Here is a 16,273-nt window from a genome sequence, read left to right on the forward strand (position 1 = left end):
AAAAGCTTTTGATTGTATCAACATCACCATATTACCTGACAAGCTGTGGAACCTGGGTATTAGAGGAACTGGCTATGAGCTAATAAAATCGTATATGAGCAATAGAAAACAATTTTTCTTGCTTAAAACAAACAGTGGGTCTTTCAAATCTAAAATTACTGATATCAAATATGGAGTGCCTGAAGGTTCTGTCTTGGGACCACTTCTTTTCTTGATTTATGTGAATGATATACAGTATTGTTCTCCGTACTGTAAAAAAATATTGTATGCAGATGATACATCAATTGTGTGTAAACGCGAAGATTCTGACAGTCTGGAGGTGCTGTGCAACAGTGTAACTAATGAAATAGTCCAATATTTTAATGAAAGCCATCTAAATGTAGGTGCTTCAAAGACTGCAACAATGGAATTTAACGCAAGGAAACAAATAGAATTTGGCATGAAAGTATCCATAGGAAATGACATTGTAAAAATGGACAAAGTTCTTGGGAATTACAATCCAGGACAGCCTCAAATGGGACATGCATATTGACTCCTTAGCCTGTAAGCTGTCAAAGAATGTATTTGCTATAAATATGATTAGCAAATATTGTAAGGATATGGGTGTACTAAAAACAGCTTATCATGCCATATTCTCTTCAAATTTAAACTATGCCATAGAAATATCGGGTGCAAAAACTCAAGCCAACCTAAGCACATTATTAATACTACAGAAAAAAGTTATCAGAATTATTTGTGGTGCCAAACCTTGAGAATCATGTCAGAATCTGTTCCCAAAATTAGGTAGGCTTACCACTATAGGTGTATACATATTGAACGTTATATTGCTATGAATATAATAGAGGGAAACATTCCACGTGGGAAAAATATATCTAAAAACACAGATGATGTGACTTACTGAACGAAAGTGCTGGCAGGTTGATAGACACACAAACAAACACAAACATACACATGAAATTCAAGCTTTCGCAACAAACTGTTGCCTCATCAGGAAAGAGGGAAGGAGAGGGAAAGACGAAAGGATGTGGGTTTTAAGGGAGAGGAGGAGTCATTCCAATCCCGGGAGCAGAAAGACTTACCTTAGGGGGAAAAAAGGGGTATACACTCGCACACACACACATATCCATCTGCACATACACAGACACAAGCAGACATTTGGAAAGTTATATTGCTTGTGAAAACAATAAATTCAAATTTCAACTGTGACCTGCACTAGTATGATACAAGGCATAAGTTCAGATACCATGTAAATAGCCACAGAACAGCTTTATATTAAAAAATAAATGCACTTCATGCTGGGCTGAAGCTAGACATGCCCTACCAAAAAGCCTCAGAGCCTTTCCTACTGACAAATTAAAGGATCAGCTGAAAAAAATTCTAATTGAAGACCCTTTCTATTCCCTAGATGAGTACTATATCTATATGAAAAGTGCTTCGTAAGTATGTCAAGCTCATAGTTTTAAGTAACCTACAACTAATATAATGTTGATAACAAGAATATTTGTAATAGGCCTATTGTGATTGTATACTATCAAATGTAAAATGCATCAAAATATAAAATTTATTAATACAAACAAATCTTTAGTTTGTAATTTATAAACTGATGTATTCAGAAGAATAATCTGTATGGTGTCCTGAAACTGTATTATTTCTAGGGATTGTATCTGATTATTCGATGTTGAATAAATATTATTATTATTATTATTATTAGTAATAGTAGTAGTAGTAGTAGTAGCAGAAGTAGTAGTAGTAGTAGTAGTAGTAGTATGAAAAGGGTAGTTACTACTCAGCATATAGCGGAGATGTCGAGTTGCAGATAGGCACAATGAAAAGGCCGTCAGAAAGTGAGCTTTCAGCCAACAAGGCCTCTGTGAAAATATGCAGGGTCACTTTCTGACAAGTCTTTTCATTGTGCCTATCTGCGACACAGCATCTCCATTATATGGTGAGTAGCAACTATCCTTTTCATAAGATTGAAATATAAATGATTAATACACCACAAGTGCTCCCAACATCAAAAGAGTGGATAGTTCGCTGCCATACCAGTCTGGGTTTGAGTTTCTAATAATAAGGAAGCAATATTGCCTGAAGTTTGTTGTTCATAATAGTGATTCTTAACATTTATCACTGTAAACAATGTTGAACTGCGAATGTTTCCACATTTGATAACTACATATTAGAACTTACTTACATTGATGACAGAATATTGATGTCTAAACATTTAAGGAGAACGTAACAACTCGTGGAACAGTTGAGGTGTTGAGTCATTGATGATATGCAAACAAAATGAGAATACTGCTAACCTTAGGACAAGTCCATCTTCACAGCTGTGCAGTATACACAGACATACACCTGCATAGCTACATTTTCCCAGTTGACTACAGTGCACTGGCACTGCAGACCGATTGGAGTGTGGAGTTGTGTCAGATGGAGTGGGAAAGGTGAAAAATGGGAGGAAGGGTTGGGGATGGGTGGCTGATGGCTCGGAGGGGAGGCAGTAAGTGTATGGGATACCAATGTGTCACAGATGAATTTGTTTTAGCTATAGGCAGAGGGAATTGTGCACAGCAAACAGTGATATGGAGGAGTGGATTTAGAGGGGGGATAAAACAGTGGGAGAGGGAGACTGTGAAGAGGAGGACATGAGTGCAGGATGCGTGAAATTATGTCTTGAGGCAGGGGTGGAGATACTTGTGGGGCAGGCTAGGAGAAGTATGGGATTGAAGGATGTGTTACAAGGACAAATCCCATCTACATTATTCTGAGGAGCTGGTGTTCAAGGGAAGGATCCAGATGGCAAGGGTTGGGAAGCAGCAATTTAAATTGAGCATATTGTGCCCAACAACACAGTCCATCTGAGTGGACAACTTGGCTCTTGACCACAGGGTGGCAGTGATCATTCACTCAGGTAGACAGCTGGTTGGTGGTCATGCCAGTATAAAATTCTATACAATATGACAAGTGGATGGGACTGGAATAGGATGTACTTAGTGGGTGTTTCAGACAGGTCCTGCACCTGGTCATCCACAGGTGTATGACCCCTGTGGAAAGGGATGTGTAGTACATTTAGTGTAAGAATGGACTAGGATTATAGGTAGAACTGGGGAGGGGGAGGGAGGTGGAACACAAAATTGGAAAGGGTGGGAAGGATTTTAGCCAGGATGTTCCCCATTTCCAGGCAGAATGATGAGTTGTGGAAGCACTGGCAAAGGATGTGGTTAAACTGTTCCAGTCAGGGGTAATAATGGGCAATAAAAGGAGTGCCCCTTTTTGGCTGCTTCCTGGGGCTAGTCAGAAGGTTAGAGGCATGTGCAGATATGTTTGTGGATTAGATTAAAGTGAGCTAGTAACATACTCAGTCTTGTCGATGTCCCTTCAACGAAACAGTGACTCAACTATTTGGCGAGTTGTTACCTTGAACCCTGAAAATTTATATTCTGTCAAGGATTATCTATTACCATACAAATATTGGCATCTGTGCATCAATTGAATGGTACTTGCAAGCTAATAATTATTTATCAAACAGTTAAGTAGCCTTCTGCATTTCAAGATCTTTCAACTTAGTTCTCAATTTCATCAGTATTCCACCAGCAACATTCAATTATCAGCATTTCATGTCATCTAGTCAGTGAGATGACAACAGAAGAGCATAAAATTGTTTCAGCATCAATCAATAATTAAATCAGTAGGTACAGAAAGTGTGAGATTTATTAATGGTAAATATAGTACCTCATTACCTATCTGTGACCCATTAAACAGACATAAACTGTATCAAGTAACAATGATTGCAGATAGGAATGACCATTTCAATCATAAAACACTCTCCTAGGCCGTATACACGCTAATTACTGAAGACCCAAATAACAAAATTATTAGAAGTGTGTGTATACCATGCAACTATTTCAGATGATATATGTGCTTTGGTACTTACAGGTAATCCAGCAGCACCAGGAAGACCTGGAACACCTGCTCGCCCTCTTGGACCAGGATTCCCCACCATTCCTGGATAACCCTTAAACCCTGGAAGGCCAGCAATGCTAGATCCTTGTGCTCCTGGCAACCCTGGTGAACCTGGAAGTCCACGATCTCCTGGCAAACCAGAAAGCCCCTGCAGACCATCGAACCCTGTGAACAGGAATGCAAAAATTGTGTTTTATTCATACATACGTAAGACACATTGTAATGTAACAGACCAAGATCCTCCAATTGAACAATATGATACACATGGTTAATATATATCATGATACACTTGTACATCTGTATATCGTTTCTTGTAGCTAATCTTTTTGTTCTTATATTGTTTCATGGTATTACATAAGTGCTATTCAGTTATGATAATTTTCTGTAATTTTTTTTTATTTGCATTCATTATATTATAAATGAAGTAACTGATTGTGTGAAACAATAATAGGGATACGTTAGACACTAAGCTGTTAATATTACATAATTTATGAAATTTTCATAAAAAGCCATTATTTTCGAAAAAGTTACAGTTGTTGAAAGAATGTTCATATTAATCAATATTCCAATTCTTGTTGGTGATTGTAAAAAGCAAAAGTGAATATGGAAAAATATTAATGTACTTTATATGTGAAAGTCTGGAAATTTCACCGATAGCGAAAATTCTGATAGAAATCATCATAGTACACACAATTACATAGTTCAGTAAGGCATCATCCTCTGCTGGTGACACATCGGCATGGTAGTAAGTTACACATTTAACTTTCGGTGCATGCTTTTATAGTTAATACTTAAGTTAGCAGTACTATGATGGATAGGTTGTGTGCTCGCTGTGTGTAGACACAGGAACTGGCCACAGTTTGTAAACTGCTGAGGATACTTTTGGCATGGTCAGCCATCTTCAGACTGCTCCCTCATGGTGTAAAGGTGACACAGAATCTGGTACATCACATGGAGCATTTCAAGTGACATTTGTTTTGCTTACAGGCTCTGCTGCCGAGACACCTTGTAGCATATCCAACACAGTGGATCTGCCCTCACTACAGGGTGAGTCGAAAGTGGTGATGCATTCATCTCATATGAGGTAGAAAGTCAACATGGAGCCTTGCCATCGGGTCTCACCCATTTATCCTGTGAGTGGACAGATGGCCACTCCATTAGCAGGGTCGAGCAGGTACACAGTGACAGTGGGGAGGGGAGGAGGTTGGATTTTCTGGTAATCATGAGCTCCAATGTTAGGTGCATTAGGGAGCCCCATAGGGAAATAGTGTCCAGAGCTGGAAAGAAATCCCATGTGCACTCGGTATGTCTGCTAGGCAGCCTCATCCAAAAGGAGACCCTGCCTATGGCTATTAATCATGCAGAGTGCAGTCGCACTACAAGCTGTGGCCCATGTGTGCACCAATAATATCTGTCGCTTGTGCTACCATTGTCTGTTCATACAGCTGACTGGGAGAAGTGGTGGAAATGCTGACTTCACACAGGTGGTGCAAGCCAAGCTTACAATTAGAAGCAGTTTCCTGAATTGATCAGGGCCCTTTGGTTAAGAGCCAAGTGAATGTTCTCAGCCAAAGGCTCTGTTGCATCTGTTATGTCTTGGCTGTAGATTTCTGGATCAGGTTTTAAGGTGTAGAAAATTGTATGACTCCCTGTGATACATCAGGGTTGCACTACACACCAATCAAAATGCAGAGTGAAATCAGACCAAGTACAAAGTAAAGATATTTCAGCTGTCAAGCTTTTAACAGTAAATTGCTGAACTATTCATAATGAAGTTCCTGAATTTATGCCCGCCAGGGAAATTGTCATGCTCAAATTATTCTCAAAACCGAGAGCTGGTTGAAACCTGAAATGGAAAGCTCTGAAGTATTTAGCAAGGCATGGAACAAGTATCAAAAAAACGGAGTGGATGTCATCGAAGAGGGAGTGTTCATTGCAGTTAACAGAAATATTATGTCTCTCAACATCAAAGTTGAGGCTGACTGTGAAGTTATCTGTATGCACGTGACAGGTTTAGGTGAACTCAAATTAATTACAGGATGTTTTTATTGGCCAATCAATTCTGTTGTGACAGCTTTAAAATTATTCAATATACTCAGTTGCGCAGAAATACCCACATCATGCAATATTAGCTGGAGGGGATTTTAAACTAATGAATACAGACTTACATATTTATGGATTAATTGCAGCTGATATGGACAGGCGGTCTTGTGAAGTATTTTTGAACACGTTTTCTACAAACTGTCTTAAGCAGTTAGTTCAACAGCCCTTATACAATAGAAATATTTTAGACCTTGTAGCTTGAAATAGGACTGATCTTATCAATTGAGTCAGCATAGAGACAGGGGTTAGTGATCATTATGTCATCATAGCAATGATGGTTATTTAAGGTAATAAATCCATCAAGAAGTCTAGGAGAGTATTTTTTCTAGGAAGAGCAGAAAAACAATTGTTGGAATCCCACTAAGAAAATGAATACACATCTTTTAGTTCCTGTATCATGGTTGGAGAGGAATTATGGGCAAAGTTTAAATTGATTGTAAATCACATCCGAGAGAAGTGTGTGCCAACTAACTGAATTATGGATGGAAAAGACCCACTGTGGTTTAATAACAAAATTTGAGGATTTCTGAGGAACCAGACAAGCAAAAGCAGAAAAGAACGTGCAAACAGTGAGAGACAAAAATTGGTATAAATTCAGGTGACTGTAAAAAGATCAATGCACAAAGCATACAGCTACTGCCATTATAACTTATCAAAGGATCTGCCAAGAACACAAGAAAATTCTGTTCCGACATAAAATCACTATGTAGGTCACAGACTTCTATAATCACTTGCTGACCAATCTGTTGTGGCTCTAGAAGACTGCAAAAGAAAAGCCGAAATATTATTTTGTGCATTTAAGAAATCATTCACACAGGAAGATTATACAAACATATCACTGATTGACCATCACATACACTCCCTTATGGAGGATATAGTAATAAGCATGCCTGGCATACAGAAGCAACTGAAAAAAACTGAAAACAAATGTCTCCAGGTCCAGATGGAATCCCAGTTCAGTTTTATAGGCACTGGCCCCTTACTTAGCTTGCATTTGTCATGAATCTCTCACCCGGTGCAAAGTCCCAAGTGATTGATAAAGGTACAGGTGACTCCTGTGTATACGAAACATAAAAGAACGGAACCACAAAATTACAGACAATACCCTTAAACTCGGTCTGCTGCAGAATTCTTGAACATAAACTCAGTTCAAACATAGTAAGAGATGGAGGAGTTTCTGTCCACAAATCACACAGATTTATAAAGCATTGCATGAGCAAAACTCAGTTCATCCTTTTCTCACATAATATCCTGTGGACCTTGGATGAAAGGTAACAGGCAGATTACATATTCCTCGATTTCCAGGACGGTGGCCCCACTGAAGACTGTTAATGAAGGTACGTATGGAATAGGTTCCCAGATATGTGTGAGGCTTGAAGACATCTTAGATAAGAGTACACAGTATGTTGTCCTCAACTGTGAATGTTCATCACATCATCACAGACAAGAGCTTCGTGAGAAGTTTGTGACATTACAGCCTTTATCACTGCGATTTTTAACATGTAAAAGTTTTTTTCCTGTATTTGCGTCAGTATGTGCGAACTTCTAACATATACCAATGAATGTTGTAACTATCTTTGCCGCACTCCTGAAAAGCGCAGAATATCACGATAGCTATAAACTGTTATACGCTGCTATCGATCAGTAAAAAAAAAACCGATGCACCTATGTTTCAAAATAACAATTGCCAGTTTTTACTTCTGCAGGGAGCCGCGCCGCTCTCTAGCTGTTCTGTGAATTTGTTGCGAGTCGGACGCAAAAGTATTGTGCTCCATACTGATATAATCATTTTATTGTAAATTTAAGAGTTTAAGTGATTGAAAAATATATGTAGCCACAAACAAGCGAGAATGTGTATCATGAAAATTCGCTCCACCGCCACAATGGGTGGCCATGTTAATGTAAGTTTCCGTTTCATAATATAATACTTGAAGCCTTGAAGTTTATTTAATTTCAAAGAAAATCTCTCAACTTTATTTTCATTAATTATACTTGTGATAATCTTTTCTGTTTAAAAGATTTATGCAGCTTATGATCCAGCGTGTGTTCTGTCGGAACAGGAGGCTGTCGTGACGACATCGTTATAGTATTTATTCCAAGTTCTTTCAGTTCCGTTTATATGTTCGTACAAATCCAATTAGTTGGTCCCTTAGGTTTCTTTCATGTAACTTCCGTCTGTTTTCTCCGCGCGATCTTCCTCCGAAAAAAAAAAGTTTCTGTTCATTTTTTTTAGTAATTTTCGATATCGCGAAGGAGAAAAGACAGCCGCCTCCTGCTCCGAACGGAACACCACGACTTTTCCTAACGTCGGAGAGTACCGCACGAATTTTCCGCTAAAAGGTAATAGAATTTCTTAAAGCTGGGTCAATTACACATGTTGCTGCTGTTCTCCGACAAATCTGGTGTGATTAATAGTAATTTATTCTGTCACGACAAAAAGAACCAATTTTATTTTTACCAAAGCAACAAAGCTTTCAATTAAATTACTAGGAAAAAAAAATCATACCAGAAGTTCCCCAGGGATGCGTGATAGGACTGCTCTTATTCTCCAAATGGATAAATGACCTGATGGATAGGGCAAGCAGCAATCTGTGTCGATGATGCTGTGGTGTATGGTAAGGTGTCATTGTTGAGTGACTGTAGATGGATACAAGATGACTTGGACAAAATTTGTAATTGGTGTGAATGACAGCTTGTTCTAAATGTAGAAAAATTTAAGTTAGTGCAGATGAGTAGGAAAAACAATACCATAACATTCGAATACAGCAATAACTGTGTGCTTCTTAAGACAATCACATCATTTAAATATCTAGGCATAACAGTGTAAAGTGATACAGAATGGAATGAACATCTAAGGATAACAGAACATAAAGCAAATGGTCAATTTTGGTTTATTGGGAAAATTTTAGAAAAGTATGGTTCATCAGTAAAGGAGACCGAGTATAGAACACTAGTGCAACCTATTCTTGATTAGTTCTTGATTGTTTGAGATGCTCACCAGGTGGGATTGTAGGAAAACATCAAAACAATTCAGAGATGGGCTGCTACATCTGTTAGCAGTATGTTCGACCAACACGAATTATGGAGATGCTTTTTGACTCAGATGGGAATCCCTGGAGGGAAGGTAACATTCTTTTTGCAGAACATTATTGAGAAAATTTAGAGAATCGACATTTGAAGCTGATGGCAGAACAATTCTACTGTTAAGAATGTACATTTTGTGTAAAGATAAGGGAAATTAAGGTTTATATAGAGGCATATAGATAGCTGTTTTTGCCCCTTGCTCTCTACGTAAGTGGAACAGAAAAAGTTACAACTATTAGTGTACCAAGCACCTTCCATTAGGCACTATAGACTGGCTTGTAGAGAATGTATGTACATGTAAGAGTAGAATTTAAAATGCAAGTGAACTTTAGCATGAATCTGTGGCAAAATCGTTTGGCTTACGAAATTTTAATAATATCTTAACTCGTACCAATGAAGTAAGTTGTTTGTTGACTATCAGAAAATATCAAGGTGATCACAGTTGACCATGGGTGATATTTTTTCAGTCTTGGGATCAGAATCAATGAGGCATGTGATCAGTGAGTCTGAGTTTTTGTGTCACAAAGATTATTGTGAATAAATGAAGAACATTGAAAATTGATTTATCACAAGGCTTTTACCAAGAAATATCCTTGTAATTGCATAATAATGTAGAATCATCTAAAAAATCAACTTCGGACTTCTGCAGCAAACAAGAATGATGATAAATATGAAAAACAATCATTGTCACCTCCACTTCAACAACGTAATTATTTACATGACATTTTCTTGCTCAAAAACTTTTTTGTCAATGATCACGAATTATAATGTGGATATTGCAGTTAATTAATATTTTAAGCTGAACATTTGACTATGGAAAGTCACATTCCAGAGCATGGTTGGGAATGCTTTCCTGATGCAGTAGTGACTATACAAACACAAAGGACACAAACAGGGTGAAAAAACTTGTTAATTATTCTTAGAACAGCGGAAATCAAGAAATAAGAATGAAAACAGTCAATGACCATAATCAAAGAAGATGTTCAAAATTATAATCACAGACCATGATGCAGTCTTCACATCTCCGGCACATGGAAGATCTGATGTTTCGGGAAATACCGGGCATGTTGCAGACTTCCCCAGCAGATGCCACAATGCACACAAGTTCCTCAGCACAGTTAATGGGGGTTTGGCACTCCATTGTCTTGACATACCCCCAGAGGAAATCATCTAGGCAGGTCAGGTCAGGCTATCTCACTGGCCAATGCACCAGATCATCTTGGCCAATCTGAAGTTGATATGTTGCATTCAGTTGGTGACACATATCAACACTGTAATGTGAGGGAGCCTCATCATGCTGAAACCATACGGCAGAACACATTGAAGCAGATATGCACGTAGCACCATGTGCTGCATTTGTCAGCCAAAGCAATCCCAGCATTTTAGCTGTACTAAGCATAATGAACATGTTTTCTCACCCTATTCATGTCTTTCATTTCCTGTTTTTTGAGCAATCACTACCATACCAGGAAATCATTTCTGACCATGCATTGCTATGTGACTTTCCATAGTCTAGGTATACTCTACCTCTCGTGGAAGTTTGTAATCATTGTGCTGAAAATGTCACCAATGAAACTGAAACAGACAAGGGGTTTTAGCTGTTGATTTAAATAGGAAGGATTTCACCATATGAACCATAAATAAACTGGCACAGGATTGTTCCATGTGAATACCCACGATTGTGAGCAAGGAGGCTAGGAGGATTAGGAAAGAGGTAGGTGGGTTGGTATCAAGAGGATGTTGGTACAGGTAGTTTTCCACGACCATAAGGCCATGAGCATGGGAGATGTGGATATTTAAAGATGTCACATCCACAGTGACCAACTAGCAGTCTGGTGGTAATGGGACAGGAACTGTGGGAAGGTGACAAAAGAAGTGAGCAATGTCTTTGATGTAGGATTCAAGATTACAGATATTATTTTACAGAAGCTGGTCAACAAAGACAGAGGTTCAATCTGTAGGAGCATTGTGCCCAGCCATAATGGGATAATCATTAGGGAGACCTGTGGGGAGGGATTTGTGGAGTTTGAGGAGTAGGCAGAAAGTAGGAGTGCAGGTATTTGCTGTTGTGAGAAGAGAGATGGATTCTGTTGTGAGAAGAGAGATGGGTTTAGGTCTCCCTGCTAATCATTCCTTTGAGCCTGGGTACTATGCTACCATGGAATGAACCTCTGCCTTTGTTGACCATAGCTCTAAACTGTTGTCTGTAACCTGCCATCATACAGGGATAGCCAAAATAATGTGAACAGTGGTAGTAGTAGTATGGTTGTTTTTGACAGTCAACAACAAAGGTAAAGCATGTGTCACACTTGACTGTGTATGTTCAGTACAGACTAAGCATGAGTGCAGGTTGTTTACAAGCAGTGCACACATCACATCCACATTCAGAGGCCGAGGTCAATGTGCAATGCAAGACCTGACAGACTTCCAAAGAGGGCAGATTGTGGGGGCCCAACTAGCTGAAGCATCAGTAACCAAGACAGCAAACTTACGGAATGTTTCAAGAGCAACTGTTTCAACAGTCATGGCAGCCTACAGAAAACATGAAAATACATCATCAAGTAAACGTAATAGTGGGTGCCAATCAAAAGTAAAAGACAGAGAGAGATACGCAGAGAAGCCGTGCAGTTTGAGGCACCACGTCACAGATTGCATGGCCCCTCGCGCCGGAAGTTCGAGCCCTCTCTTGGGCGTGGGTGTGTGTCTTATTCTTAACATAAGTTAGTTTAAGTAGCGTGCAAATCCAGGGACCGATGACCCAATGACCTCAGCAGTTTGGTCCCTCAGGAATTCATACACATTTGAACATTTTTAAATGACAGAGATCGTTGTATGCTAACACGAATTGTGTCAAAACAACACAAAACTACAGCAGCTAAAGTGACTGCAGAGCTCAATAGCCGTCTTTGAGGCTCCATATCAATCAACACTGTCCACTAAGAACTCCATAAAGTGAATATTCATGGGCGAGCTGCTACAACGAAACCATTAGTGACAACAACCAACACAAAAAATTTAAAACATGGTGTCAGGAGCATAATTCCTGGGCAGCTGATCAGTAGAAACACATCATATGGTCCGACGAGTCAACATTTTCACCATTTCCAACATCAGGCCACGATTACATCTGAAGAATGTCAAAACAAGCCTACAATCCTGATTGCTTGATTCCAGTGGTTAAGCATGGAGGTGGAAGTGTGATGGTGTGGACAGCCATATCATGGTATCCTGCTGGTCCCATCATTACTCTCAAAGGCTGTTTTACAGCCAATGATTATGTGAACAGTTTAAATGGTCAGGTGCACCCCATGATTCAAATGTTCCCCAACAATGATGCCATATTTCAGTATGATAAGGCACCAATTCACACAGCCAGGACAGTACAATCGTGGTATGAAGAGCATGCAACTGAACTGCAGCATCTCCCCTGGCCAGCACAGTCCCTGCCCTTAAACATTATCAAGCTCCTGTGGACGGTAATGGAGCGCAGACTCCAGAGCAGATTTCTGTCTCCCTCATCACTATAGGAGTTAGAAGGGGGTCTGATCGAAGAGTGGCACAACATTCCACTGGAGACTACAATCATTATATGCCAGTATTCCAAGAAGAATTTCAGCTATATTATGGGCAAATGGGGGTCCAACCCCTTATTAATAAACCATTCCCAAGTAATTACAGGTGTTCACATTATTTTGCCTACCCCTTATACATTCAAGACAATGCTCACTTGCTTCATCACCTTTCCACAGTTCCTGTCTTGTTACCACGATATTTTTTGTTGGGCACATGGATGTGACATTCTTATAGACCAACATTTCCCATACTCATGGCCTTGTGGCCATGTAAACTTTCCACACATCCTCCAAAAATCCACCACCTCTTTCCTAATCCTTCTACCAAACCATATCCTGAGTCACAATTATTTCACTTTTGAAGGCCAAATCTATAAACAACTCTGTGGTACTGCCATGAATACTCACATGGGGTCATCCTATGTCAATTCATTTATGGGCCACCTGGAGGAATTCTTCTTATCCAGACAATTCCTAAAACACCTTGTCTGGTTCAGATTCACTGATAACATTTTCATGATCTGGAAACAGGGCAGCTACAATCATTGCTCTTTCCTTTTCCTCAACATCTCCAAAACTGCTTTACCTGGTCCTTCTCAACTGAACAAGCCACATTTCTAGCTGTCAATCTACACCTTGCAGAAGGCTTGAAAAATATATCTGTTCATATCAAGTGCACCAACTACCAACAGCACCTCCACTCTGACAGTTGTCTCCCATTCCATGTCTCTTCCTTCCAGCATTGCCGCCCATGGATGCCACATCTGCAGTTGAAAGCAGGACTTGTCGAAATATACCAATAAACCTGCCATAGCCTTTATTGATAGACAGTGTCCTGTCCAGCACATCCATAAATGGATCTGCCTTGTGATCTCCTCCTCTGACACCAGAAAACCCATTAACTAGCCATTATAGCACCCCTCTGATTACCCAGTACCACCTTGGCCTTTAAAAGCTCAACTACATACTCCACTCAATTTGTGCCCTGAGATGACAGATATCCTACCCACAATCCTACCACTTTACCCAAAGTTGTACTCCACCTCCCACGCACCCTCCAGAGTATCCTTGTCCATCCCTATTCCAGTTTTGCTTCCAATGTTGCACCTGATAGGTTGTTCCTTTGTGGCTGACTCACATGTGAGACCTGTCAAGTACACCCAACCACCATTTCCTACCACAAGCCAGTCACAGACATCTTCTGCCCTATAAAAGGCAAGGCCACATGAGAAAGCAGCCATGCTATATATCACCAATGTGCAATTACTGTATAGCTTTCAATACTGGTATTACAAGAAACTGACTGTCTACTTGCATGAATGGCCTCCGCCAAAATGTGGCAAACCACAAATTTCATCATCTAGTTGCCAAACAAGTTGTGCACCACTACAAAAATACCTTTAACAGCTGCTTCACTACATGAGCAATTTGGCCTAAACCTCTGCTAACATATTTCCCACTGACTCACCTTAACTTTTCCCTTCCCTCTTCTGCCCACACCACTCTTTCCTCATTCAGATCATGTAATGCTTCCTCCCACCACTCCCCTGTCCCCCCTATCTGTCTATCTGCCCTCTTGTCTCCTTCCCATCTCACCCTTTTTATGCCTTGTTTGCTTTCTCTTTTCCCTCCCTGTCTCATCCTCCATCTTCACATTCTCCTTCTTTCCACCCCTCACTTCTGCCAACCCCTCTCCCTTTGCCTACCTCTTGTATGTCCTCCTTTTGTATTTTTGTGCAGTTGCTGAGTCATCTGTCGAATCACCTGCATCACACACCCCATTATCCTCTCCTCGTCTTGCTGTACTTCCCTCCACTCTCCATCTGCCACGGCAACTGCTATTGGTAATCAACAGTCAGTCTTGCTGTGGCCACAGGTGTGTGTGTGTGTGTGTGTGTGTGTGTGTGTGTGTGTGTGTGTGTTGTGTGGTTAGGGTGCCTGTGTACATGAATATGTGTACTTCTATTAGGGAAATAACAAGAGCTCAAAAGCTAGTAAAAATACTGTCTTCTGCAGCATATTTCTACACACCACATATCAGTCAGCTATAGATGAATGGTTGCCTTTCCTTTATTTCACATATTATCTCTCTATCTACACTATTCAATCTGATTCCATAGGACTTCCTTACACTGTACTATAAACTTTTTAAAGCAGTTAAACAATATTCAGAAGATTATAATAAATTAGGCTGGAGTCATCTCACAGAAAGCTTCCCGCTGTACTTCACTGCACCAGAGAAATTTTTTGACTGTATGCATATAACCATTCAGCAGTACGCAGAGTATGAAATGTATCAGTAGGTGAATTGACAATGCAATATTTTAAGAGATGGCTGTGTTTCTAAATATGCCTGATTCTTTATCAAATATCATAACAACCAACTAATCTTCAGGCATGACACTGTGGTGTAAATAGTTATAGGTTTCACTTGAATGAATGTGCTGATGTGAAACCTCCTGGCAGATCAAAACTGTGTGCTGGACTGGGACTCAAATCTGGGAGCTTTGCATTTCATGGGAAAGTCCTCTACTGACTGAGCTACCCAAACAGATGCACGACCGATCTTCACACCTTTACTTCCCCCGGTACCTCATCTCCTACCTTCCAAACAGAAGGCCAGTAGGCAGGAGATGAGGCACAGGCACAAATAAACCTGTGAGGATGGGCCATGAGTTGTGCTCGGGTAGCTGATTTAGAGCACTTGCCTGCAAATGGCAAAGGCCCTGGGTTAGAGTCCCGGTCCGGCACATTGTTTTCATCTACCAGGAAGTTTCATCTTTTACTTACCTCTGTCTCCTCTGGGTCCTTTGATTCCCTTTTCTCCTTTAATATCTCCCATAACATGATACCCTGCTTCTCCCATTTCTCCTGGAGCACCAACATCTCCTGGTTCACCCACTTCTCCCCTGGCATTAACAAAACAGTTATTTCACAAACAATGTTGAAAAGTCACATCATCATGTACCCCAATGATCAAAAAGTACAATTAAATCCAGGTTTAACACACTATTAGCATCTAATCTCACATATAACATTCTGGTGGTAAATGAAGTCATCACCTATCAGAAAGCTACAGTGTTGCCTGGAGAAGTCTACAGGGGCTGAGTTTCAAGCTATCTTTAATCTCTCAGTGATGTGAAAAGTCTACATTAAAACATATATTTCTGTTCCCCAGTAGGAAGTTATTATGAGGAGGAATAATGATGTATAGCTACTTCCTGTAGCACAGTTTCACATTACACAGAATACTACAGAGAATCAGTTAAAAGTCCGTACCAACCAAATTTCAAGTGCACATTGAGAAGAAAATGACATAAAATGCATGTAGAGTGCAATATAACAATTAAGGTTTCAGAAACATTTCACAGAAGCACATATTTGAGAGAGGATTTGCAGCAATAAGTCTTCTTTTTAAAGAACTGGAAACATGAAATCTGGCTGATAATTACACATCTTTAGTCTATTGAGTACCTAGCATATAACCCATGAGGATAGCCAAGAATGCTAATGTGCCTGCTTCCAGGGTATGAGGAGGTGAGCTGGCCATGGAT

At 39.9% G+C, this 16,273-nt stretch overlaps 1 protein-coding gene across 1 annotated transcript in view; it reads right to left on the reverse strand.

The window, feature by feature from the left end:
- Positions 1–16,273, reverse strand: part of LOC124798235 (collagen alpha-5(IV) chain-like) — a 597,808-nt gene that overhangs the window by 122,726 nt on the left and 458,809 nt on the right. Inside the window, exons 15-16 of the mRNA XM_047261550.1 lie at positions 15,510–15,628; positions 3,932–4,125 (exon numbers count right to left, since the gene is read on the reverse strand). Coding sequence (XP_047117506.1) covers positions 3,932–4,125; positions 15,510–15,628 — 313 coding nt within the window. The remainder of the gene's footprint in view (positions 1–3,931; positions 4,126–15,509; positions 15,629–16,273) is intronic.

Source organism: Schistocerca piceifrons, chromosome 5 (assembly GCF_021461385.2).
Source record: "Schistocerca piceifrons isolate TAMUIC-IGC-003096 chromosome 5, iqSchPice1.1, whole genome shotgun sequence".
Taxonomy (NCBI): Eukaryota; Metazoa; Arthropoda; class Insecta; order Orthoptera; family Acrididae; genus Schistocerca; species Schistocerca piceifrons.